The sequence below is a fragment of the Bombus pyrosoma genome, linkage group LG6 (genome assembly GCF_014825855.1).
Source record: "Bombus pyrosoma isolate SC7728 linkage group LG6, ASM1482585v1, whole genome shotgun sequence".
In the NCBI taxonomy this organism is placed as follows: Eukaryota; Metazoa; Arthropoda; class Insecta; order Hymenoptera; family Apidae; genus Bombus; species Bombus pyrosoma.
Genome location: NC_057775.1, coordinates 17,046,936 through 17,070,780, shown reverse-complemented (window position 1 = coordinate 17,070,780; position 23,845 = coordinate 17,046,936). Strand labels below are relative to the sequence as shown.

At 30.1% G+C, this 23,845-nt stretch overlaps 5 protein-coding genes across 12 annotated transcripts; 1 reads left to right on the top strand and 4 right to left on the bottom strand.

Moving 5' to 3' along the window:
- Nucleotides 1–94: 94 nt before the first annotated feature.
- On the bottom strand, nt 95–7,355 carry LOC122568747 (glutamic acid-rich protein-like). 5 transcript variants are annotated; one of them, XM_043728857.1, is made up of 12 exons: nt 7,198–7,355; nt 6,535–6,609; nt 6,009–6,211; nt 5,814–5,881; nt 5,648–5,725; nt 3,524–3,990; nt 2,695–2,854; nt 2,432–2,593; nt 1,861–2,355; nt 1,657–1,792; nt 1,346–1,571; nt 95–1,264 (listed from the first exon to the last, which is right to left on the bottom strand). In XM_043728857.1, exons 2-12 carry the CDS (start codon nt 6,558–6,560, stop codon nt 712–714), a joined length of 2,574 nt encoding a protein of 857 aa, XP_043584792.1. In that variant the 5' UTR covers nt 6,561–6,609; nt 7,198–7,355; the 3' UTR covers nt 95–711. The 5 variants fall into 5 exon arrangements, with proteins under 5 accessions (XP_043584792.1, XP_043584793.1, XP_043584794.1 ...); XM_043728858.1 differs by having other exon boundaries at nt 1,346–1,568; XM_043728859.1 differs by having other exon boundaries at nt 2,695–2,851.
- A 570-nt stretch (nt 7,356–7,925) lies between these two features.
- Nucleotides 7,926–12,634, bottom strand: LOC122568749 (protein zer-1 homolog). The gene is made up of 9 exons (XM_043728862.1): nt 11,830–12,634; nt 11,137–11,404; nt 10,747–11,056; nt 10,447–10,652; nt 10,184–10,355; nt 9,762–10,085; nt 9,533–9,682; nt 9,202–9,454; nt 7,926–9,063 (listed from the first exon to the last, which is right to left on the bottom strand). The coding sequence occupies exons 1-9, from the start codon at nt 12,287–12,289 to the stop codon at nt 8,861–8,863; spliced, it is 2,346 nt and encodes a 781-aa protein (XP_043584797.1). The 5' UTR covers nt 12,290–12,634; the 3' UTR covers nt 7,926–8,860.
- Nucleotides 12,635–12,827: 193 nt separating this feature from the next.
- Nucleotides 12,828–16,619, bottom strand: LOC122568218 (ribonucleoside-diphosphate reductase large subunit). The gene is made up of 11 exons (XM_043727694.1): nt 16,475–16,619; nt 16,281–16,369; nt 16,031–16,208; nt 15,575–15,938; nt 15,197–15,501; nt 14,939–15,101; nt 14,457–14,845; nt 14,183–14,370; nt 13,773–14,081; nt 13,292–13,480; nt 12,828–13,202 (listed from the first exon to the last, which is right to left on the bottom strand). Exons 1-11 carry the CDS (start codon nt 16,509–16,511, stop codon nt 12,948–12,950), a joined length of 2,466 nt encoding a protein of 821 aa, XP_043583629.1. The 5' UTR covers nt 16,512–16,619; the 3' UTR covers nt 12,828–12,947.
- A 1,113-nt stretch (nt 16,620–17,732) lies between these two features.
- LOC122568219 (sodium- and chloride-dependent GABA transporter 1-like) lies at nt 17,733–22,680 on the top strand. Of its 4 annotated transcripts, none has more exons than XM_043727696.1 (14): nt 17,733–17,880; nt 19,414–19,710; nt 19,841–20,060; nt 20,131–20,232; nt 20,313–20,481; nt 20,562–20,694; nt 20,764–20,898; nt 20,958–21,061; nt 21,184–21,308; nt 21,397–21,509; nt 21,568–21,699; nt 21,779–21,982; nt 22,074–22,241; nt 22,345–22,680. In XM_043727696.1, the coding sequence occupies exons 2-14, from the start codon at nt 19,477–19,479 to the stop codon at nt 22,444–22,446; spliced, it is 1,941 nt and encodes a 646-aa protein (XP_043583631.1). In that variant the 5' UTR covers nt 17,733–17,880; nt 19,414–19,476; the 3' UTR covers nt 22,447–22,680. The 4 variants fall into 4 exon arrangements, with proteins under 4 accessions (XP_043583631.1, XP_043583632.1, XP_043583630.1 ...); XM_043727697.1 differs by lacking the exon at nt 17,733–17,880 and adding an exon at nt 17,938–17,956; XM_043727695.1 differs by lacking the exon at nt 17,733–17,880 and adding an exon at nt 17,963–18,105.
- On the bottom strand, nt 22,676–23,817 carry LOC122568220 (male-enhanced antigen 1). The gene is made up of 4 exons (XM_043727699.1): nt 23,679–23,817; nt 23,346–23,536; nt 23,198–23,269; nt 22,676–23,112 (listed from the first exon to the last, which is right to left on the bottom strand). The coding sequence occupies exons 2-4, from the start codon at nt 23,517–23,519 to the stop codon at nt 22,897–22,899; spliced, it is 462 nt and encodes a 153-aa protein (XP_043583634.1). The 5' UTR covers nt 23,520–23,536; nt 23,679–23,817; the 3' UTR covers nt 22,676–22,896.
- Between the last annotated feature and the right edge of the window lie 28 nt (nt 23,818–23,845).

Below are 23,845 nucleotides of genomic sequence, written 5' to 3'. Positions count from 1 at the left end.
ATGATAAAACTAATGCAACAAAATTTGTCATGAATATTAATAGGAAAATTTGTTTATTTTATTGAATTACAAGATAACCATAGAAAACAAAACATTAAGATGTATAATATTTATTATACTCATCTATAAGTGACAAGTTCATTGATTTTTGTTATATGCTCATTTACAATAATTAAAAATTAATCGAATATTTTTGTTGTTTTCTGTAGATTTCCACCAAATTTTTAATGCACAAATAACCGCTACTTTTACACATCTATACTTAACATGCTTATACGAATAATTTCCTTTACAGTTCTTGCTAACATTAATGTCACCAAATGTGCGTACATAGTGACTTTCTTGAATTACAAAGGAATTGAACATTATGAAGTTTATATCGGTGTGTACATTTCAAGCATGTCCAGTATTTGGTAAATAAAATCTAAACAGTTTTACATTCATAACTTCATATAAAATAAACATTGTCAATGTCACGCATTTTTACAACCTTTTATACAATAAACTTATACAGAACAAAATATAGTATTGTACATGGGCTTTTATCAATTTGATCCGGAAAATAACTGTTTAATCTTATAAAAATAACTTTTATATGAAATTCCGACGTATGTATATTTTCTATAGTTTGTAAAGTTTTACACAGTTTTGTAGAAAAAATGTTAAAGTCACATTAGGATATGGTTGAAACGTACTAATAATTCTTGAACTTTACATATCTATTTTTTCAATTTTTACTTTCAGCTCTTGCTTTTTTGTATTTTCTTTTTCATCTATTTCGTTCTTTTCACTGTCTCTTTCTTTATCCTTGCCAGAATGTTGTTGTTTCTTATCTGAATTACGGAAACGATCATAACGAGAATCTTCATCATCGCTAGATTTACCTCCTGCTTCTGTTTCTCTTAAAATATCGCCCAAGTCTTTATCAACATCATCCCATAACTTATCGCCACTATCGCCAGGGTAATCATCATCATCATCTTCTTCCGCTTGTCCATTTTTATTCTCTTTCATATTTTTCTCAGATTCAACAACTCCTTTTTGCTCAATTGCTTTACCCGACTCAGCAGTATTAGTGCCATCAGTTGTAGTTACTGGCAATGTGTTATTTGTAGATGGTGGTTCAGAATTAGTTGGAGATTTAGCATTTTCTGTACTATTTACAGCATTTGGAGTAGAAGTATTATTGGTAGATGACGATGATTGCAGATGGATTCTTTCTGCTTGCCTTCGCAATGCTTTATCATCATTATCGCGCACATATCTGCATAATATATTACATTTAGATCAACAATTGTATACACAAAAGCAAAAATTTTATAAAATCATTATTTTAAAAGTATACCGTTTAAGATGACTTCTGGTTGAACAATGGAGCGCTATTGCTCTTTCACTATTTTCACTACGTGGTAGATATATCTTACACAATTCACAAAATTGTACTTCGACACGTTTTATGTATTCTGCTCCCACTTTAATCATTTGTTTACTTTTAGGTTTCTTTTCTGTGTCGTTTGTGCCTTCATTTTCTGGTTTTTCTTTCTTTTTCTCGGGAGACTCTTCATCTTCTGCTGTAAATTATGTTTATCTAGTAATTGATATCGAAGTAATATTTATTAGAGAAAGAAAAGTGTAACATTCAATAATCGTACGTACCGTCAACATCACCTACAGAATCCAGAGTCATAAAGTTATCAAGATTAACTTCCTTGTCATCTTCTTCAGGTCCACTTGAATTCGCTTCCGCTTCACCATTGCCAGCGTTCATTCTTTCTTTCAATGCACTTTTCCTCTGAAAGATACACAGGCATAAAATATATTAAAACTCCAAAAACTTTAATATCGCAATAGAAATAGTACCTTAATGTGATCCAAAGAACACATATGAGTTTCAAATAGCATTGGTGATCGAAATTGAATACGACAGGTGCGGCAAAATGGTGTGAGAAATCGTTTCATTTGACGATGGGAATCTGATAGCTGATGTATTGCTTTAAGAGAACGATAATTAAGTTTACAGATCGGACAGAACATGGTACGAGAAGGCAAAGTACCACGCGCAGCATCTCGTGCCTCGACACGTCGTTGTTCTTGTCGTTGCAAGACACGCATACGAGTCAAAGTTGCTTTGTGCCGTGATGCGATTCGTCTCATTGCTGCACTGTGACGGCCCGAATATAAATGTAGCGAGTATTCTTTGAAAGTAACACTACGATGAGCGCAATGTGGACAAGTTAATTTAATAAATTTTCTCCCATCTCTTCTACTAGGTAACTCTTCTGAACCAGTAGTTCTACCATGATCTGTTTTATCATTTTCATCTCTTTCTTCATCATCCCCATCGTCCTCATCATCCTAAAAATATACGCATGACAAATGTTCACCGTAACGGGTTAATTCAATTAACAAAATTTATTTTAATTAGTCTCACCTCATGTTTTCGATCATCTTCATCTTCTTTTACTTCATCTTCTTTCTCTTCCTCATCTTCGGTGTTTTGTCTTTCCCGATCTTGTTTTTCTTTCTTTCTTTTTTCATCTTTTTTCTTTTTCTCTTCCTCTTCCTCTTCTTCTTCATCGTCACGTTCATGTGGCTGAATTAATGTCGGTAAATATTACAGTAAGTATTGCCATTATTAGCACACAATATGCATATAGATAATAAGAGCAAATATTATCGGCCCTATGAAGTTACCTTATCATCATCATCCCAATTACTTTTGTTATCATCATCCTCTTCATCGTCATCGGAAAATTCAGCGTTAATAGCTTTGGTCATCTCTCTATCCTTGTCCTTCATGCTCGTTCCTGATCCTGACTCCTTTTTACTTCCGGATAGCCTAGTAGTACCGCTACTAACGACACAGCAATTTTGTTTTGACTTACATTATTTCCCTTCGTCTTGTTCTGGTTCCTTTGTCTTTCATTATATCATCAACCAAAATTTTGTTTTCTTATAGTTGATATACAGCAAATATCGCGATAGTATTCGTTTTTCTTTTATCCCCCATAATGAATGCATTTCGTATTGCAATAAAGGTCTTAACTATTCAGCCTTTTTGCTCTGCATTGTGCTCTTATGTCTCCGCATTTTCGCGTTTTAAAATATATATATATACATATATATATATATATAAGAAACAACGTTCTTATACTGGTTTTAATCACCGCTATGTGTAAGAATGATAAATAATGATCTCGTAAAGTACAAGTATTATAGTAGTTCTCATATCAAAAGTAATTACATTGTATTTTGATGATATACACATTGTATTTATGCATGTGAGAATCAATTCCCTTTTTTATTTAGAACCCTGCGAAAAGTTTGCCTCTCGGCAGTACAATATTGGTTTCGTGCGATCATTTGTGTCATTTTTTGTGTTTTCTTTTACCATTTATATATCTATCATCGTCTTGACTTTCAGGTCATTATAGTCAGATATAGTCAGTTCGTTTACTGACAAATAAGCAAGCAGGCTACTAGGACGGTATTGCGGTTGGTAAGTGATTTATTAATTAATTACCTCCTGCGCAATTTGGTTGTGGTCATGCGCACACGCTGGATGTAGTCTCGCGATCGCGATCCTAGCAGCTTGCGTCGATAGTCGAGTGAGTGTAGAGTACGCTTGCGAGCCATGATGACGTCCGATCGAGAGCTCATACGATGGAATCCACCCCCTCTACCGCTTCCACGAGTTGAAATGCGACCTCTGTAGTTTGAGCTTTGATGCGATATTCGCCCTCGGCTCGAGGTATATCTCTGAGTTGGAGGTGCCATTTCACTAATTCGAGGGGGTGGTGGAGGTGCATAGCTCCGCGATGCTGAATGACGGTCCTCTGAGCGATGGTATGACGAAGCACGTTCGCTTTGTCTCTTGTCCTCATACACGGCCGAAGACGATGATCCCTTATTATCGTCATAAGGAGCTGATGCAGATGAACCACCATACGACGAAGAATACCTCTGAGAGCCGCTACCGCTACCTCCACCCTGCCAAATCAAATTCAATTGTGCTCCTTCCCATTGTATCTTTCTCTTTTCCTGCCCTTCTCTCTTTTAATCTATATACATTCCTCCCCTTTGTTCCCTCCTATCAGATATTCTCCATATATTTTTTTTTCTAATTCCATTCCAAGTTGATTCTTTTGCACTCCCTTATTTTACCACTCATTATAGTGCCAATCGTTTAGTACAAAATCATCCAACCTTGTACTGTTACGGTCACTACACCCATTCCCGTTGGATCACCAAAATATTATTTACCTCGCCTAAGCTTGAAAAGCACCTAAATTATATTTTATCTTTCATATTTCAAATATAAGTAACTTTGCATACCGCTTTTTTTATTATATTAGAAACAATTTTTAGTTTTCAAAAAATATAATAGGAGTCTTGTCATTTCATTTCATATGTACGAGCTCTGAATAGTAGCTTTGATCAGCATTCGTTTGCTTGAAGATATCAAATGAACTGAATTCTGCATGATTCTGGATTAATTGTTGATAGACCTTTCCAATTTTAATAAAGATAGATGTATTTTTATATATTCATATTTGTAAAGCACTCTTTCATACAATGTTCAATGCCTCATGCACACTTATATGAACCAAGAAATCAAATAAAACTAATAAAATTGTAGTTATATGCATATAATGTTATATCCTTGTATATTTTCTTTAAGGATAAAATATGTGAAAAATATATTTGTGTACTTTCACTGCTTTTGTAAAGCTTTCCAGCACATTCTAGCTTCAACCCATAGATATAAGGTACAGATATATATTTAAAAAAGGTTGTGTTTCTCAGTCATTTTCAATTGAACATAACTTAGGATGTATGTCCTTTACATTGGAAAGATCTACGATTTGACGTTATTAACAATTTATTTCATTATCTCAATGGTAAGTTTTAATGGATGTAATTTAGAAAATTGTATAGAGCAGTATTCGTTAAAAATTTTTGCGGTGCGGCAATGCAGGGATGCTTTCAACATTTCAATAACTGATCTGCACTGTGCAGGAAACTGGTTTAGCTGCACATATTGTTTTACATAGAGAACAATACTGATGTAATGTTGGCATTTTAAAATTCATATTTCTATATGTATATGTATATATATATATATCTATTCATTTGTTGGTTCAGATACTTTTCAGGTTGTTCTCAATATTTAATGCAACTGTGTGCAGGCAATAATTAAGTACCATCTAGGTGTATTTCATCTTTTAATTATGTGATGTTTTCGCAGTGTTCCACCAGTAGTGTCCCAACGCAAAAAGAATGGGTGTTCAAGTAGCCGTTGGCTCGTCGCTTGAAAGGAAAGTATGACGACTTATGAATGCCTTGCCTACTGTTTCATTTTTTTTAAATGTAAATGTTTAGACGAGTGTCCTGAAAATATCTTTTATATGGAACAAAATACTTAAAATTTCATAGTTAAATTTCATTAGTGAAAATCTTTCAGGACCATCGTTTGTTCATGCTATGTAATTTAAAAATTTGAAAACTTTTGTGAAGCAGGGCTTTCAAGATGAAAAAATGATTCTTGACCACAGCACGGCAGGAGATTGAAACAAAATAGACTAACGCTTATTTGAGGTGTCTTGCAATAAAAATATCACTACGCTTATATGTATAAAATATATACCTGGTATGAATCACTTCTTATCCTTTTACGAGTTGAATCACTCGATGATCGATGTTCATCTCTTCCAGAATAAGATTCCTAAATAAAATAATAATGTTTCAAATATTTATGTCATTCTCTCTGCATACAATTCTTTAAGTTACAATTCATTTATTTACATACTTACTCTTGGTCTTTTATAACTATTTGAATGTTCACCTCTTCCTCCTCTACTAGAATATCTTTCAGACCCTCCTGTTATAAATATAAATAATTTTTAATATTACTTATAAAATAAATGCTCTTTATAAAACATTAGGTAATATAAATTTCTTATTATGGTTACAAGAATTATATTAAATGTACACAAATATTAACTAACCAGAATTATACTTTGACCGCGAATCATAACTGGTAGTTGAATATTTAAATCTGCCTCCTCTAGATGAGGAATAACCTCCTCTGCTAGACATATTTCCTCCTGTGGATCCACTGTTCCATTCATTTCCACTACCACCTCCTCTTCCCCTATAAGAACTGCCTCCTCGAGAATTAAATCCACGGCCACGAGAACTCATACTAGAGCTATAAAAAAAAAGATAAAAAATATATAAAATACTTTTTATAATTAATACTGAATTTTATATATATAACTTTATTATTTTTTAAAATGATATTAAAGTATAAAAATAAACACCATATTTAAATGACATTGATATTTAATACATAGTATATCTTATATTTGTGACAGAAAGAATTTATTTAAGATCAAAATTTGTGAAAAATTATTTGCAACAAAAATGGTATATTAAGTGAAAATAATATGCATATATTTATGAATAATATAAAATAACAAAATACAAAATCCAAGCGGATATAAATTTACATGTGCATAATCTATTACCAACCTGCATTTATGGTAGCTATAACTCATAATTAGGACTTATAGATGGGTTATAGATGTCAGATATGGTGTCAAAAGTCTATAGACAAAACAGGAATGTTTATGTATTGCATTACAACATTAAAATACATTCATATGTATTATAACTTTCAGTTATATTAATTGTACTTATTTATTGTTCTTATGCAATGTGACACGGAAATTATCAAAATATTTAAAAGAGTTTTCGTATATATCGTTTTTAACACAAAATAGACAATATATAAAAATAAGGTTTACATCATTATCTATTTAAATTATTAAAACAGTGACAAATTTTTTCTACAAGATACATAAATATTTTAATAGATAACATTTCTACATTGTAAAATGTAGTTCCTCACAATACCATCATTAAAATATATATTTCATGCTGCTCGCAATTGTGCATGATTTTGAACAAAGTGCTTCAACGCTTATCATATTTAATAAATATCATAATTGTGAAACAATATATCTATATTTGAATGATAAAATATACAATCTTTTGCAAAATTAATAGTATTTCTAGTGTGAAAATCAATAACTTCCTTCTTTATTCTCCAAATTAATGGCCACACTCTGCGAGAATTTTAGAACCATCATTTTATCTAAGAAATCGTCTTTATATAAGCAAAATAATACTTACTTTATTAAAGTAAATGAATTTTCCTTTAAGAGATTTTGGTAAGCGAAATTTGTACAATAAACTTTAAGTATTTGGCACGAAATTCCACAGACATACCGTGGACGCGCGATTCACGTAAAATGTCGTCTTCCCTAAAGGCTGTGGCGTCACTCTTCTTCCAAATTCTAACGATCGTTCGGAATGAAGGAATCGAACCGGAAGTTAGTATCAACTTGACTCATACACACGTTTTGATAATGTTCAATGACTTACTTGTCGTATGCAACTAATAAACACTAAATCCATAATTTTTAATAAACATATATCATTTTACGCTATTCTAATATTTTTTAAAAATTAAATTTTTGTTCATTGTATGTAGTATATTCTGAAGGAATTGTAGTTTGAAAAACTAAATTTCTTAACATGGCATTAAAATATTTACGTACTTTAGCAAATTCAATAGATACATTAAATATTTTTATATACATAAAAACCAAACAATTTATAATATTTTTATATAAGAGAACAAATAAATATTTTTTAGCTATTAGTTATTATCAAATCTTTAAGTATTAAGTAATAAAATATAAATTTCGTAAGAATCATTCTCTTACTACTTGCATATGTTCTATACGCACATATAAAAATTAATGTGATCAATATTTTATCAGAAATAAAATTGTCTTGTTAACCATATAAGTAGTAAAAATAAAGAGAATTGTAGGGCACAAAAAATAAAGAGGAAATCAGTCTTATGTAACTTTATGTTATACATTAAACAAATCAAGAATTTTTGCAATTTATTACACGCATACATTAATATTATGTAACGATTACAGTAACAATCATTTAGATAATTATTCACGCAGATTTTTTGCTAGTTATGTAAATCAATTATTAAAATCTACAAATGTATACTTTATGTTATAATGTTTGTTTTACAGCTTAATTTTGACAATAACATCATTATTGCAAAGAATTTTAATTTTAATAATAGAGATGTACAAATTCGTAAACCTAATTCACCTTATTTCATTTTAGTTTTATTTACATAATAGAGTCTAATGTATCTTTTTATTTTAAATCTTTTTTGTCAAATAAAATGTAATGGCAACTAATAAAGTTATTTATGATACAAATATCTACAAAGAATTCACACAAATATAAGAAACTTAGTATAAGTTTGAAATGTGTTACAATCTGTTACTATTTATATATATAATGATATTGTTATTGTTATTATTTAAACAAATAACTTCAGTCTAATCTTAATTTGTTCTTATTTATAATACAACATGGTTATGTACATAAATCAAAAGTGTTTAAATTTGAATATTGTTTATAGAGATTGATTATGAACATCAAAAATATTTTTATTAAACTAACTATTAACCTTTCGTTAATAATATCATTAATATATTAATATATTTGCATCCATGATCCAAACATATTTCATAACATGTAATAAATAAAATATGTAATGAAATGTTTATGTGATGAAAGTGCGAGTAAGATTGTTTGATCACTCAATTTTAAATTTACAGTTTGGCAAACCAACATACAAATGCTTTAGCAAGTTTTATAATCTTACTCACACTCTTTTCTTTAGGAGACTTTTTGTTACAGACATAAAACATTCTACTTTTTATGGTGTTTGAATTATAATAATGAAAATTGACTTTCAACCATCTGAGCTATATATATAGTCTTCATCTAAAGGGGAATGAACATTCATGTCATTGGAGTTGCTACTATAACGACTACAATTCTCAATTACAATATGGGCAAGTTCTTTTATACGCTCATATGGTCTTGGATCTGAGATTAAAGTATTCAGTTTCTCAATTCCTCCTTCTCGAATAACTAATATGCAATATTTATGGGCTGTTAAAGAAATAATTATAGTTTTAATAAAAGTTGCAAGGTAATAAAACTTCAAAAAATATTTGTATGTATGAATATATAGAATGGAAAAATGATTGTATTTAAAATAAAATTAAATTTTGCAATATATATACTCACGATAAACAGTTGTAAGATTAGCAAGAGCCCAAACCGCCCAATGTTGACATTGTGGTGTATGATAAATATCTACCAAACGTAATAGTGGTAGAAATGAACGGTAATTAATGTTACGTTCTGATGATATATCCCATCGTTCAATAGCTTCAACCATAAGTTCAAGAACTACATTTCGACTAGGTTTTTCTATTGTCCATGCTTCAACACCATCAGATGCTATGTGAGCTAATATCCCGACTGCATTATATGGTACCTAATAGCAAAGAAAATATATTAAGTGTTGTAAAAATATAATTATTAAATATATTGTCAATATATAAGTATAAAAAACCTCAATGCTTTCTCTGACAGTACGTATTAAATTTGTGAAAACTACCATGTATGGTAGTTGCATTAGATGCACTCTAAGACTTTGTACTTCAGCTACATTACCAAGTAAACCCATCATATTTTTTAATAATTCTTCTTTGCGAGAGTATTGCTGTAAAAATAAATCATTCATGAAGTAATTGTTTTTATTTAGTAATTATTTATTAATAAGTAAGGTTAATATTGTATACCATCACACATCTATAGAATAATAGCATGCCATTTTCTTCAAAAAATCGTTGACAATTTATAGGAGTTTCATCAGTTACATTCCACATAGTTGACCAAGCTACTTCCATAACATCATCAAATGTTCTAGATTCAACTCTGTATTTAATTAGTTCAAGCATTGTTTTTATGCAACCTAGATCGCCTAATAAACGCTTTTCTCTGCCTGTTACTTGACATGCCAAAGTATTTAAAAGAAATATTCCAATACGTTGAACATAACTTTCCTGTTGTGCATGTTTAGCTAAATGCAAAAGTAGTTTCACCAGTGTTTCATAGTGTGACATCTAATAAAAGGTAAATAAGAATTAGTAACATTCTTTAAAATATATTTTACGCTATAACTACAAATGCTATTACTGCAAGTAACAAGAACAATACATACCACATCTTGTGGCAATCGGAATTGGTATAATGTTAGACAACCATTACGCATCATAGTTTCTTCATTTTTATGAATACTCATTCCAACAAGAAGTGTGCGAACAATTCTCCTTTTTAATCTTGCTTCGAGTTCGCCTTTTTCTTTCATTTTTACAATATAAAACAGTGCTGCACTGTTAAATATAAACAATACGAGCTGTACTAAATTTTTTGAAATATATGATAAATATAACAGTATACAAAAATCATATAATATATAAATACCTTCCAGATATTTGTATATCTTTCAGAGTAGGATATTTCTCCATTGCTTCTAATACTGCACAAAGTGCTTGATCCATCCTATGACAATTTTCATATCTGTACATATGATATAAATCGCTTATTACTTTTAACATTAGATCTTCTCTATTATTCATATAAACATGAGCTGCAACCAATATTTGATCTTCATTTGCATTTCCTGCAATCTAGAATTTCAAAAAGTAGAATAATTAAAAAATAAATGATAAAATATACAATATTATTATGTATTTGTTATAAAATATTGCTTTTAATATTTACCAATTTTGCTGGAATATTACGTCGCCTGCAAGGTGCATCATTTGCTCCATAAAGTCCTAAAAATTGTAAAGGTCTATCCACTCTTGAAATAAGACCTGGTATATCACAAAGATTATTATTATATATGTCAGAATAGAAAGAATGTTCAACTGTTTGTATTCTACGATCTACAATTTCTATTCCTGCCAAATTTGTCCCACTAATATCTAAAGAAGTTAGTTGAGGCAAACCATTTACTATATCAGATAAGATTGTATTAGGATTTGCAAATATTCCATCTTCTGGATGGATTTGAGAGATATCCAAATGCCTAATTTTAAAAACATTGAATTAAAAATTTTAAATACAATATTTTATTATACCATAAGTCAAATATAAATAAACAGTTACCTTAAATGTTTCAAGTGACAGATATTGGTAACAAAGGCTTGTGCTTGAGAAATAATTCTAACATTATATAAAACTAAGGATACTAAATTAGGAACCAAATGGAAATAATCAAAGGTGCCCATATCAGAACTATTGGACAAATCTAAATTTGTTAAATTTGTTAATCCACCCAAGAGTATGTTATAATCCAAGGCACAAATTTGAACATATTCTATAGCCAAGGTCCGTAGATTTGGTATTTTAAATACATATCCTTGTTTCTGGTATGCTAATAATTAAAAAGCATATACATTAATTTTATATATTATTAAATATACTATATGTCATTAACTTAATATCTCTTATATTTTATTTTTCTTTATGATACAACAAAATGCAAATAATATTAATAATAAGATATTCTAAATATATTAATAATTAAACTGCAAAATAATAATATAAATGCTTTATTCATAATATAAAATAACTCATACCTTATATAAAATAAATATTTTATTAGTAACTATTTATTATTAGTGATTAATTTGAATAATAGCATATCTATGTTTTTTATAAGACATAAATTGAACATAATTTTAATTATTAATAGATATTAATAAAGAAAAGTATTATAAAACATAATAGTATCCTGACAATGGAACTATAGATTTTTTATAATATATATTTTTTATTTTAGTAGTAAAGAGTTCTTACCTGTAAGTTTTTCTGGAATAATTCCAGAACTACCACGGCATACTAAAGTATGCAAATTTTCTGCATTTGCATTTATGTAATCAATAGATCGGTCTGTTAAATTGGGACAATCTGTAAGTTCTAATCTTACAAGTTTGTGATTTGCAAGGATCTGTACTGAATCATCAGTTATATTGGATCCTACAACTTTGACACGTTTAAGTTTGGTTATCCATACATTTTTGAAAATCGTAAAGAAACAGTCATGATCTTCGTTTATATCGTTTCGTAAAACGTATTCAATAAGTTTATCGCATATTTCGCTTGGGAAAACCACTCCTTTTAAAAGATTTCGATATTCACACTTATCCTTTACTGAGATAATGTCTAAATTTTTGCAGATTACTTGGAAACATAATTCTGCAAGAGATTCTGGACCTATGTATTGATCTAAATGAAATAAGTCATCCAAATCCGCCATTCTATACGGCAATTTAGATAAATTGCGTAAAAAGACTCATAAGAAAATCCTGGCAACAATTACGCAATTTCAACTGTCAAATATGTTAAAATGCATCAGCTGGATATCAGTGCCAAAATTCGTTACAGAGAAATCCTTTTTTATTAACGTTTCTTTATTTTCCTTTGATCAGAAAATAAGATCATTACATACTTAATCGGCTTAAATGCCGAATCACTCACAAATGAGTCCAAAATGAATATATTCACTCTGGATCTTTAACGAAATTTACACAACAGTTAACTGATGCGCAACTATGTACGTCTTCACGCTTACAATTTTGACATTTCACTTGACTACCGTAGTGACGCTGCTCTCGAACACTTGACTGTAGCAGCATATAAAGAACATAACAGTGATCCACATTTATTTAGATTTAGTTGACTACCCTGTTTCGCGCGGAATTTTAAATTATAATCTTTGTATCTTAATTTATTCGAAACCTTTAGTGCAAATAATAAATATTAAATGTTACAATGTAAAGGAATAATACATGAAATCAAGGGCAAATAGCTTTATTTTAGAATTTTTCAAAATTATATAGTATTACAAAGAATATGCTTAAATATATATAATACTTATAACCGTATCAAAACTTAAAAATTATAAAGATTTATTTCTATGATCCACAGGCCATGCACGCATCTCCATTTTCACGAGAGCATGCGAATACAGCTTCTATGTTTTCGCTACTCTGATTTTGTAACCATTTATTTTCCGAAGAATTAAGTTCTTCGTCATTATTACATTCAGAATTAACAGATTGATTAGAAGTAGTACTGATTGTATTTCGTAATTTTGATTTATCAACCGTGAATTGCAGGGCATTTACTGCAGGTTTCGTTCTTAAATAATACATACCAGTCTTTAAACCCTGCAAGGTGTTTTTGTATATTTAAATAAGTTTCATTAAAATAATTATATAAAATTTTGAATTATAAAGATTAAATTAAGAGTACTTGCCATCTTCCAGCCATAAAAATGCATTGAAGTCAGTTTTTCTGTTGTTGGTTTAGCCATATGAACATTCATTGACTGTGACTGATCTATAAATGCACCACGATCTGCTGCCATTTTTAAGATTACCTTCTGTGGTATTTCCCAAACGGTTTTATAAAGCATTTTTAAATCATTTGGTATACGTTCAATATTCTATAACAAAACAAATCTATTATAATAATATTGTAAAGAAGGGTCTGCTCGAAAGAAGGAGCTATTTGATCCTGAACTTAGTTAAATTAAAGGTATAGCACTACTGTATCGCGTATGGCATCTGTGCTGGAACACCGAGATTCGGATAATCAAAACTCTAGTTAATCAGGAAGACAGATAATCAGATCCTGATTATCAAGGTTATATATATATATTATATATATATAACAAGGTTATATATATATTATATATATATATATATAACTGAGCATTTAAACTTATATAACCCTACCTGTACAGAACCATTATTTGCTATAATTTCATTTTTCATATTCTCATCCCAAAGATCTCTTTCAGTCAGATCTCGTAATAAATGAGGATTTACGATTTGAAACTCTCCAGACAAAACTCTTCTTGCATAAATATTACTGGTATATGGTTCTATAGATTCATTATTTCCTAAGATTTGTGCAGTAGATGCCGTTGGCATAGGGGCGATTAATAAAGAATTTCTAATTCCATGTTTAGCAATTTTTTCTTTCAGAATTGTCCAGTTCCATAAATCAGTTGGAGTAACATTCCACATATCATATTGTAAAATCTGAAAGTACCTAAATAATTAGCATGTATATTGTGATATACTAATGCTATTATGATAAATTAATCATCAAAGTAAAATATTTTTACATATGATTTACTTACTCCTTTGCTAACAGGACTACCTTGATAGGTTTCATATGTACCTTTCTCTGCAGCAAGTTCACAGCTAGCCTCTAATGCACCATAATATAGTGTCTCAAATATTTGGATATTAAGTTTTTGTGCTTCCTCACTTTCAAACGGATATCGCATTAAAAGGAATGCATCTGCAAGGCCCTGAATTCCAATCCCTAAAATACATATGACAAATATTAAAAAATATTAAAACTATATGAATATTGTATACTTGATATTTCACATAAAAATACCTATATACCTATAGGCCTATGTTTAAAATTTGATGTTTTTGCTTCAGGAACCGGATAATAATTCACATCGATAATTTTGTCTAAATTACAAGTAACAATTTTTGTTACTTTTCGCAGTTTTTCAAAATCAAATGTCTGATTACTGGAGTTTACAAACATATTCACTGCAATTGAAGCTAAATTGCATACAGCTACTTCATCTGGACTGGAATATTGTACGATTTCTGTACACAAATTACTGCTTTTGATTGTCCCTAAATTTTGATGATTTGATTTACGATTACAATGATCTTTATAAAGCATGTAAGGAGTTCCTGTTTCAACTTGAGAAATAAGAATAGCTGTCCATAAATCTCTCGCTTGAATCTGACGTTTATATCTTTTCTCATTCTCATATCTAAAAATAATATGTATTTATTTAAAAAAATGTTCAACATTGTCGATATATTTTACTATGTATTATCAATATACATAATTTAATTTAATTTACCGCGTATAGAGAGCTTCAAATTCATCACCCCAAACATCAGGTAGACCAGGAGATTCATGTGGACACATTAAAGACCATACACCATTATCCAAAACTCGTTTCATAAAAAGATCAGGTATCCATAAAGCATAGAATAATTCTCTTGCTCTATTTTCTTCTTTACCTGTCAATTATTATTAGATATTAAATGTTAAGTATAAGACTATTAAAATAGGTAATCAAAATCTTTCAAAATAAAGAGACAAACATGTAGTTTACCAATATTCTTTTTAAGATCTAAAAATTCAAAGATATCTGCATGCCACGGTTCTAAATATATAGCAAATGCTCCTGGTCTTTTATTTCCTCCTTGATCAACATATCGAGCAGTATTATTGTATACTCTGAGCATTGGAATTAAACCATTAGATACACCAAGTGTACCAGCTATTGGTGTGCCTCTTGCTCGAATACAATGTACATTAAGTCCAATACCACCAGCTGATTTGCTAATAAGTGCACATCTTTTTAATGTATCATAAATTCCATCTATGCTATCATCACTCATTGTTAGTAAAAAACAACTGAAAAATATAATCACTAGATTATTACATTAGAATGGATAAATACATTTTATTTTAATCTTGACAAATATACCTAGACATTTGCTGTTGCCTAGTACAGGCAAAAAAAAGTGATGGAGATGCATGTGTAAAATAACGTTCTGATAAAAAATTGTAAGTTTCTATAGCTTTATCGATATCTTCACCATGGATGGCAACTGCAACTCTCATTAACATGTGTTGTGGTCTTTCAACCACTTTCCCTTGTATTTTTAATAAATAACTTCTTTCAAGTGTCTTAAAACCAAAGTAATTATAACTAAAGTCTCTATCATAAATTATTGCAGAATTTAACTTATTTGCATTATTTTTTATGATATTGTAATATTTCTCACTAATAACAGGTCTAACTTCATTTGTATAATGTTCCTTTACATTATATAAGCTATGTATTACTTCTATAAATGGAAAGGGAGATCCAAATAAAAACAAAACATTGAATTTCTAAAAATGAAATAAAGAAATGAATTGAATATATTTCTTATCTTACCACTAAAACTTTTCTTTGTTTCTTTATGAAGATTAGATATTGCAATTCTTGCAGCTAATATCGCATAATCTGGATGTTTAGTAGTCATAGTTGCAGCAGTTTCAGCTGCAAGATTGTCTAATTCAACAGTGGTTACACCTGAATACAAACCACTGATAACACGGAAAGTAATTGCAGACTATGAAAAAGATATAGAATATTAAGAAATAAATAATTAAGTAATAAATAATCTGATAATAAGTAAACTTACAGGATCCACATAATCCATATCTAAATTGTAACATAACTTTTGAATCCTGGATGTTATTTTGTCAAAATGAACATCTTCTTTACGTCCATCTAATAATTACAAAAACTGATTAGTGTTATAATAACTTAGGTTCGCAATAGGATTACAATAAGATTACTCGACATAATATCAGAATAATAAAGTTTATAACATACCGCGTTTTATCACATACATCTTTCCTTTTCCAACCATTTTAAGATCACAATTAGTTTACGATTAAGAGATGGAAATAATTATTAAACTACTTGTCCTGTAAAGTAGTTGGATTAGTTTATGGTGTCGTCGTTACCGGCTTTTGGCGCGAATCGGAAGTAAAGATTGTCGTCACGTGACATAAAATTATTATAGTTCGGCAGTTTAAATATGAAAATTTTTTAAAGGTTTTTAGGTTGCTATAAATCAATTAAATTTTACATAACATTTAAGTGAATTTGCGTTTTTCTATTATTGTATATAAAAATCATTAAATTATCTCTTTTAATTATTATTCTTGAAAATGAATAAGTAACTAATAGAAATTCAAATAATAATTAATAAGAATTTTAATAAGAAATTATTTCAGTCTTTACGAATTGAAATTGTAGATATTTTCTGCAGGTAAAATTTACAAGTATATGTGTAATATATCTTGTATAATTAACAAAACAATTTGAGAGTAGTAGACACAAAATAATATGTTATTTATGTAGACATACGATGGATGACAGATAATTAAAATTTTATTATTTAATGAAATGATTATATATGAGTTAATTACACAGTTCTATATTTCATATACTAATGAATTATATCTATAATACTTTTATAAAATAAAAACATTGTTGTATATATAAAAGAATAAATACTATAGCTAGATAGAAAGTATCCGAAAATTTGTTTAATGAAATAATTTTCGCGTTGAACACATTGTATTGTTATTATCTTGAATGTTATTTGTACAATCTTTGCTTCCTTCAATTTTAGCTAAACAAACACTTATTTTGTACTCGTGAAATTGTAGCAATCAACCGAAAGAGAGAGTTTACAAAATGTTTCCGGCTATTATTCTTTCATAACTCATTTCCGTTTTCCATTATTCTAATATTTCGATACAATTCTTAGTACTCCTTGATGTCATCCTTATTAAACCCCCATTGTGTTATTTTTTTTTATAATATTTTAATTTATTCTTTACCTTTTTCACGCATTCATTTTTACCTGTTTTTCCTTCATGCCTTAAAACAGTATGATATTCTTCTTTTTTTAATTGTTTGCAGATATTCTGATGCTTATCGACAAATCTATTGGATCATATATGAATAAATCTATAATAAATCGTTTACTAATGAAATCGGTACCCAACTGTATTTTACTTTAGAATAAGTTGATGATGTATGTACTATGAAGTCAAGATCAAGTGTAGTTCAGTGCATTCTAAATGTACTCTTGAAAGAAGGGAGCAATTCGCGGCCATCGGTGTGGTCAATCAGTTATTAGCGAACTCCGGGGCTCTCTCACCATTCACATAGTGCACCTAAATATAGAGTGACACTGTGGCACTAATTTGTTGAATGAAACGAAGGTGTGTTGGTGCTTGGGGGACTGAACGCCATTGTGGGGTAGATCTGTAGGGCACAGTAGAAATCTCAACACTCATCGTACGTAAGCGCGATTTGTGAACGTAACGACACGGGCCGACATACGACACGTTTCATCAATTTTCTTTCGCCTACGACGTTTCACGGCTGTTATCGATATATAAGACCAGTGAAAATCTCAGTTCATATCTACTCGTGAAATTGTGCATGTACGTACATTGTTTAAACGATATTGCAAAAGAGGAGTATCCTTTCCCGTGAGACATTATGACTGTCGATAGACTGTCAGATACTACTTAAGTAGTCAGTGGTTATATCCATAACATTTTATGTGCATTATGTTATGTCTATTTGACATTACGTTATGTGTTTCTCGATTTGAGTGATTTTTTCCTATTTTGATTCTTCTCGTTGTATCTTCTTTCTTATTATTATACGTAAAACGTAGTTTATATAGTTATTGGAAGAGTATAGAGATGTCTCAACAAAACGATATAATCAGCAGGATTTTGTCTTCTAATAAAAATAAGCGAATTTATTTTTATTTTAACGTCCTGGCACGTTTGTTTCATATTTCACATTTTTTAAATATTATTTTTGCTATTTTTGTTTATATCGTAAATTGTATTACGTTAACGTTTATTGGTTTATTTGTATATTGACATAATCGTTGAGGGTGACAGTAACATTGACTGAAAATATCCTAAAGATTAATTTATCTTCATTCATTCAAGTCAGTCACTATACAATTGAGCTTATTACACAATTGAAGTGTAGAAGTTGTAAATTGTTTTATACCGAGGATGGTATCATTAAAAGGACATTGCACCCATGAATAATTTGTTAATGATTGTCGATACAGCAGTTTGTTTACAATTGGAAGTTGGACGAATCTTATATGTTTCTCAGTTGTAACTATGATAATTCACCAAGTGTGGATTGAGTAGGTACTTGAAATGGAACGACAGAATTGCTAATGAATAATTTTCTACCTCCTACATGGCAAATTGAAAATTTAAATCGGGATGAATTTTATTGTGACGAGACGTCCGCCGATCGCATAGTTCGTTGTTCCACGTGTGGATCTCCGATGACATCGTTTCTTTCACCGATGATTAATCTAAAATAGGACAAGGTTGTTCGATGGGAACAACGTTTGACAAACGTGATTCCCGGAAGTGGCTCGTTGTCTGTCATCCATCATCATCAAGACCCTTGTGTAGAAGTATCTCACGTAACTACGATGACTGCTGAATATTCAAAGTTCTTCAGAAATGATCGCGTTATCTTTTACTTGCTGCATATTACAATTTATTTAGCGTACACGTTCTTTTTAATTAGACATATGAAAAGTGTACATAAATTAAACGACATTAATCATTAATCATCATTTAAAGAAACACCCAAGATCTGGACGTTTAAATGGCTGTAGATTGGACATTCAGTGTTCTAAATATTCAAGAATACCAGAAAGCCAATTATCAGAGGTTTCTTTAGAAATTCATATTTGTTTACAGGTTAAAACAAGAATTAATAGGATGAGGTGAATTCGATCGATTTAGTATTTCGGACAGAAAATAATGCCTTCGAGCGGGTCTTCTAAGATACCCAAGGTAGATAGGTCCACTAGTCCTCTGCCATGTAAGCCAGTGAATCCTGTTCAAGAATTAAAAGCTCTGTTTGCTGAACCACCCTTAAGAGTTTCAAATGGCAGTAAAGAGCAAGATTTTCGTTTTGAGGCAATTCAATGCTTGCAATCTTCGGCTTTTAAAGAAACTAAAATATTGCCGGATCGAGGAATGTGGAACAGTAAGGTGAACATATAACAAGCATTTATATGAATTATAACAACACAAATGTATAACAAAAAAGATATACAGGTATCTATATTATAACTGACAATTAATTATTAATGTCGAATTGTTTTTGTCTGTTTGTTTTAAGATCGAATTTATCCTATCCGTAGTAGGCTTGGCCATAGGATTAGGAAATTTATGGCGATTCCCTTACCTCTGCTATAAAAATGGCGGTGGTGCTTTTATGGTTCCCTATTTTATCGCTCTTGCACTTGCCGGGGTACCCATGTTCCTAATGGAGTTATCATTAGGGCAGATGATGACTATAGGAGGATTAGGTGTCTTTAAGATAGCTCCGATTTTCAAAGGTTTATATTTCTAATTATACCCGCTTAAACATTTCGCTACTTCTTCACCATTAAATATTTTTACAAACAGGCATTGGATACGCCACTTGTGTACTTTCCTGTTGGACTAACGTATACTATATCATTATATTGGCATGGGCACTTTTTTACTTTTTGGTTTCTTTACGAATTGGTACGAAAATAACATACATAATATTAATACGATTTCACAGCAAATAGAATTTTTTAAATATTAGTTAAACATGTACATAGATGTGCCATGGAGAACATGCGGCAATCCTTGGAATACACGTTACTGTCTCACATCTTCAGAACGTTTAGAGGCGTTATGTTGGCCCGAAGAAGAAGATACGATATGTTCTACTTCGATTGGTAATTTAAGCCACACTTTACTGAACGATCCAGTGAAAGAATTTTGGGAGTAAGTTTGTATGACACAAGAAGAACTACCTACTGTAGTTCTTGTTCTATACTCGTATATATCATTTTTATTCTAAAAAGGAGGCGTACTCTTCAAATTTCTGATGGTATAGAAAACATAGGTTCAATAAGATGGGAACTAGCAGGTACATTGGCTATCGTGTGGATCATGTGTTATTTTTGTATTTGGAAAGGTGTGAAATGGACTGGAAAAGTAAGATTCCATAATTATTTATAATTTATAAGTAAAATTGACTTATAATCGATATTAATTTTTGTATAGGTTGTGTACTTTACATCATTATTTCCATATGCATTGTTAGCAGTTTTATTGGTCAGGGGATTGACCCTACCAGGGGCAATAGAAGGCTTAAAATATTATGCAACGCCAAATCTTTCAAAACTCACTGATCCCGAGGTATTAGAATCTTGTTACTTTTTTCGCTTTTCTGTCAATAATTTAATAAATGTTTGTAGGTATGGATAGATGCGGTGACTCAAATATTTTTTTCTTATGCGCTGGGTCTAGGTGCATTGGTTGCTCTTGGAAGTTACAATAAATTTAATAATAATGTTTACAAGTAAGTAACTTACGTTCTATTTAAACGTAATATATTTCTTTCAAATAATTTTAATTACATTTAATTCAATTAATATCGCGTTTATTTATGTGTTGTCATATAAAATATTGCATTTATTTTAGGGATGCGTTAATTGTTTGTACAGTGAATTCATGTACTAGTATGCTTAGTGGCATTGTTATATTTTCCGTTGTTGGTTTCATGGCTCACGAACAACAAAAACCTGTGGCGGACGTGGCAGCTTCTGGTAATTATGATAATTAATATTAAATTAAACTGCTTTTAATTTCTGTTGTTGGTGCTAATATCTTATATTTTGTAAATGTTTTAACTAGGCCCAGGTTTAGCTTTCCTGGTTTATCCTTCCGCAGTTCTAGAATTACCAGGATCATCAATTTGGTCTTGTTTATTCTTTTTTATGCTTATCCTTATTGGTTTGGACAGTCAGGTAATTTAAAATATTTTAATGTGACGAAAATGAAATAATCGATTATTATGTCTTACAGTTTTGTACAGTTGAAGGCTTTATAACAGCCGCGGTAGATGAATGGCCGCGTCTTCTCAGAAAAAGAAAAGAATTATTCATAGCAATCGTCTGTTTTATCTCGTATCTTATTGGTCTTTCTTGCGTTACTGAAGTGAGTAATTAACAAAAATTAAATTTTATCATTGTATATAAATCAATCACAGAAAAGAGTATTTTCATAATCCTTTCAGGGAGGAATGTATGTTTTTCAACTTTTGGATTCGTATGCCATTAGTGGATTTTGCCTCCTGTTTTTAATATTCTTTGAATGCATTGCCGTCTCGTGGGCATTCGGTGTAAATCGTTTCTACGATGGAATTCGTGATATGATTGGTTATTATCCATGTTACTGGTGGAAAATATGTTGGACCTTCACTACTCCTGCTGTTTGTGTGGTAAAATAACAAATTCCATTGTTAGACACATACATATAATTGTTAATTTACATTTCTGATCATGTCTAGTTAAAATAAACTTTCAAATTAGGGCGTTTTTGCTTTTAACATAATTAAGTTCGTTCCCGTAAAATATCTTACGTATGAATATCCATGGTGGAGTCACGTGTTAGGATGGCTTTGTGGTCTTTCTTCAATGTTATGTATTCCTGGATATATGATTTATATTTGGTTCACAACATCTGGAACTATCTCTGAGGTACATTAACTAAACATTTTTTTCAATCATCTTATTAATTAAATAATACAATTTTTTTGTAATTTCTCAATTTTACAAAATTTAAATCATATTTTTCTTTCAGAAATTCCGAAAATTGGTAAGAATAGAAGACGATGTTGCCACTTTACGATTGAAATTAAATCCCAAAAAAGCTGCCAGTATCGATGCAGATCTCGAACTATAAGTGTCATTGTACCTTTATTTGATATCATTAATACAAGTGTGTTCTTTGCAGTGTATGACTGGACAGAAGCATGATTTCATATGTTGAACAGTATCATACCATATATTCATGTAATCATTTATCACAAACAAATAAAAACTTAGTGCTGGTATAAAGTGAAGTGTATTGACTATAATAAAATACAAAATATTCTTATATAGGGCATATATAAAAATATATTAAGTGAAAGTTTAATTAAAGTAAAATAAATATTTTTATTTGTTATAGTTTACATGATATCAGATTTGTCTACTGTATACAATTAAATGTATACACTAACTTTGCTTATTTGGAAATTTAACATTTATTAATGGATATCAAGTTTATAACTTGGAAAAGAAGATTGCTTTAATTTGTATTAATCTATATACATAATTTTATATAAAAGAATTAATTAAGAAATATTTAAATTTACTTTTCTCTATTTTGCATTTCTTTAATACGTCCAATAAGTTGTTCCTTCCATTGTTCTTCTGATATAGCTTTTGCCCACTCTGGAATTGCTGTAACTGGTAAAGTAAAAGATGCCATCATAGATTTCACTTGATTGATTTTATCTGCATCCATATCTATGTTAGACCGATTGTGAGGAGATGACCAAACTTCTATTGTTTCTGACATACAGTCCTATAAGGAATATAAAACATTATCAATAAAAATATTAAAAGACAAATACAGTAACATTGCTCCTTAAATCTAAAAGAATTCATACATCCTGTGATTCTAATATTGGGGATCTCAGTGTTTGATTAGTTTCAGCTGCGCTAGTTATCCATTCATCATCCTAAGAAATGAAGAAATTGTGTAATATAAGTACTCGTTATATATAAATGAAATATTTCATTAAATAATAAACATACTTCGTCTTCATACAACATCGGATCACTGTCAGCAGGAATCTGAGATAGTGGTACATATCCTGCCATTCCTATATCATCATCTTCACTATCTGATGCATTCGTTCCTCTATCAAGAGGTAAATTTGGTATATTTAATGATTCCTCGATGGGTTCTTGTGTAGGGTCAGGAGACATTGTGCATCACCTGTTTCCTATATTTACAAAAACGTTCTTTCAAAAACAAACGTTTCTAACCTTACTTTTGTGTGTATATCGTTATTTTCTATATTAAAACCTATTAATACTTTTCATGCTAAAAGATAAAAGTAGGAACCATATAATTCCATTTCTTACCTTAATATTTTCAAGTCAAACAAGTTATAAATGTTAACAAATCTGTAACAATACAAAAATTTGACAGTTCACAGCTGATTCGTGTTCTTTGTAGTTTACTGTTTCAGTACAGACTATTCAAACGAGCTACTGATAGAAAGAAAATAATTAAACATTAATTCTTTTTA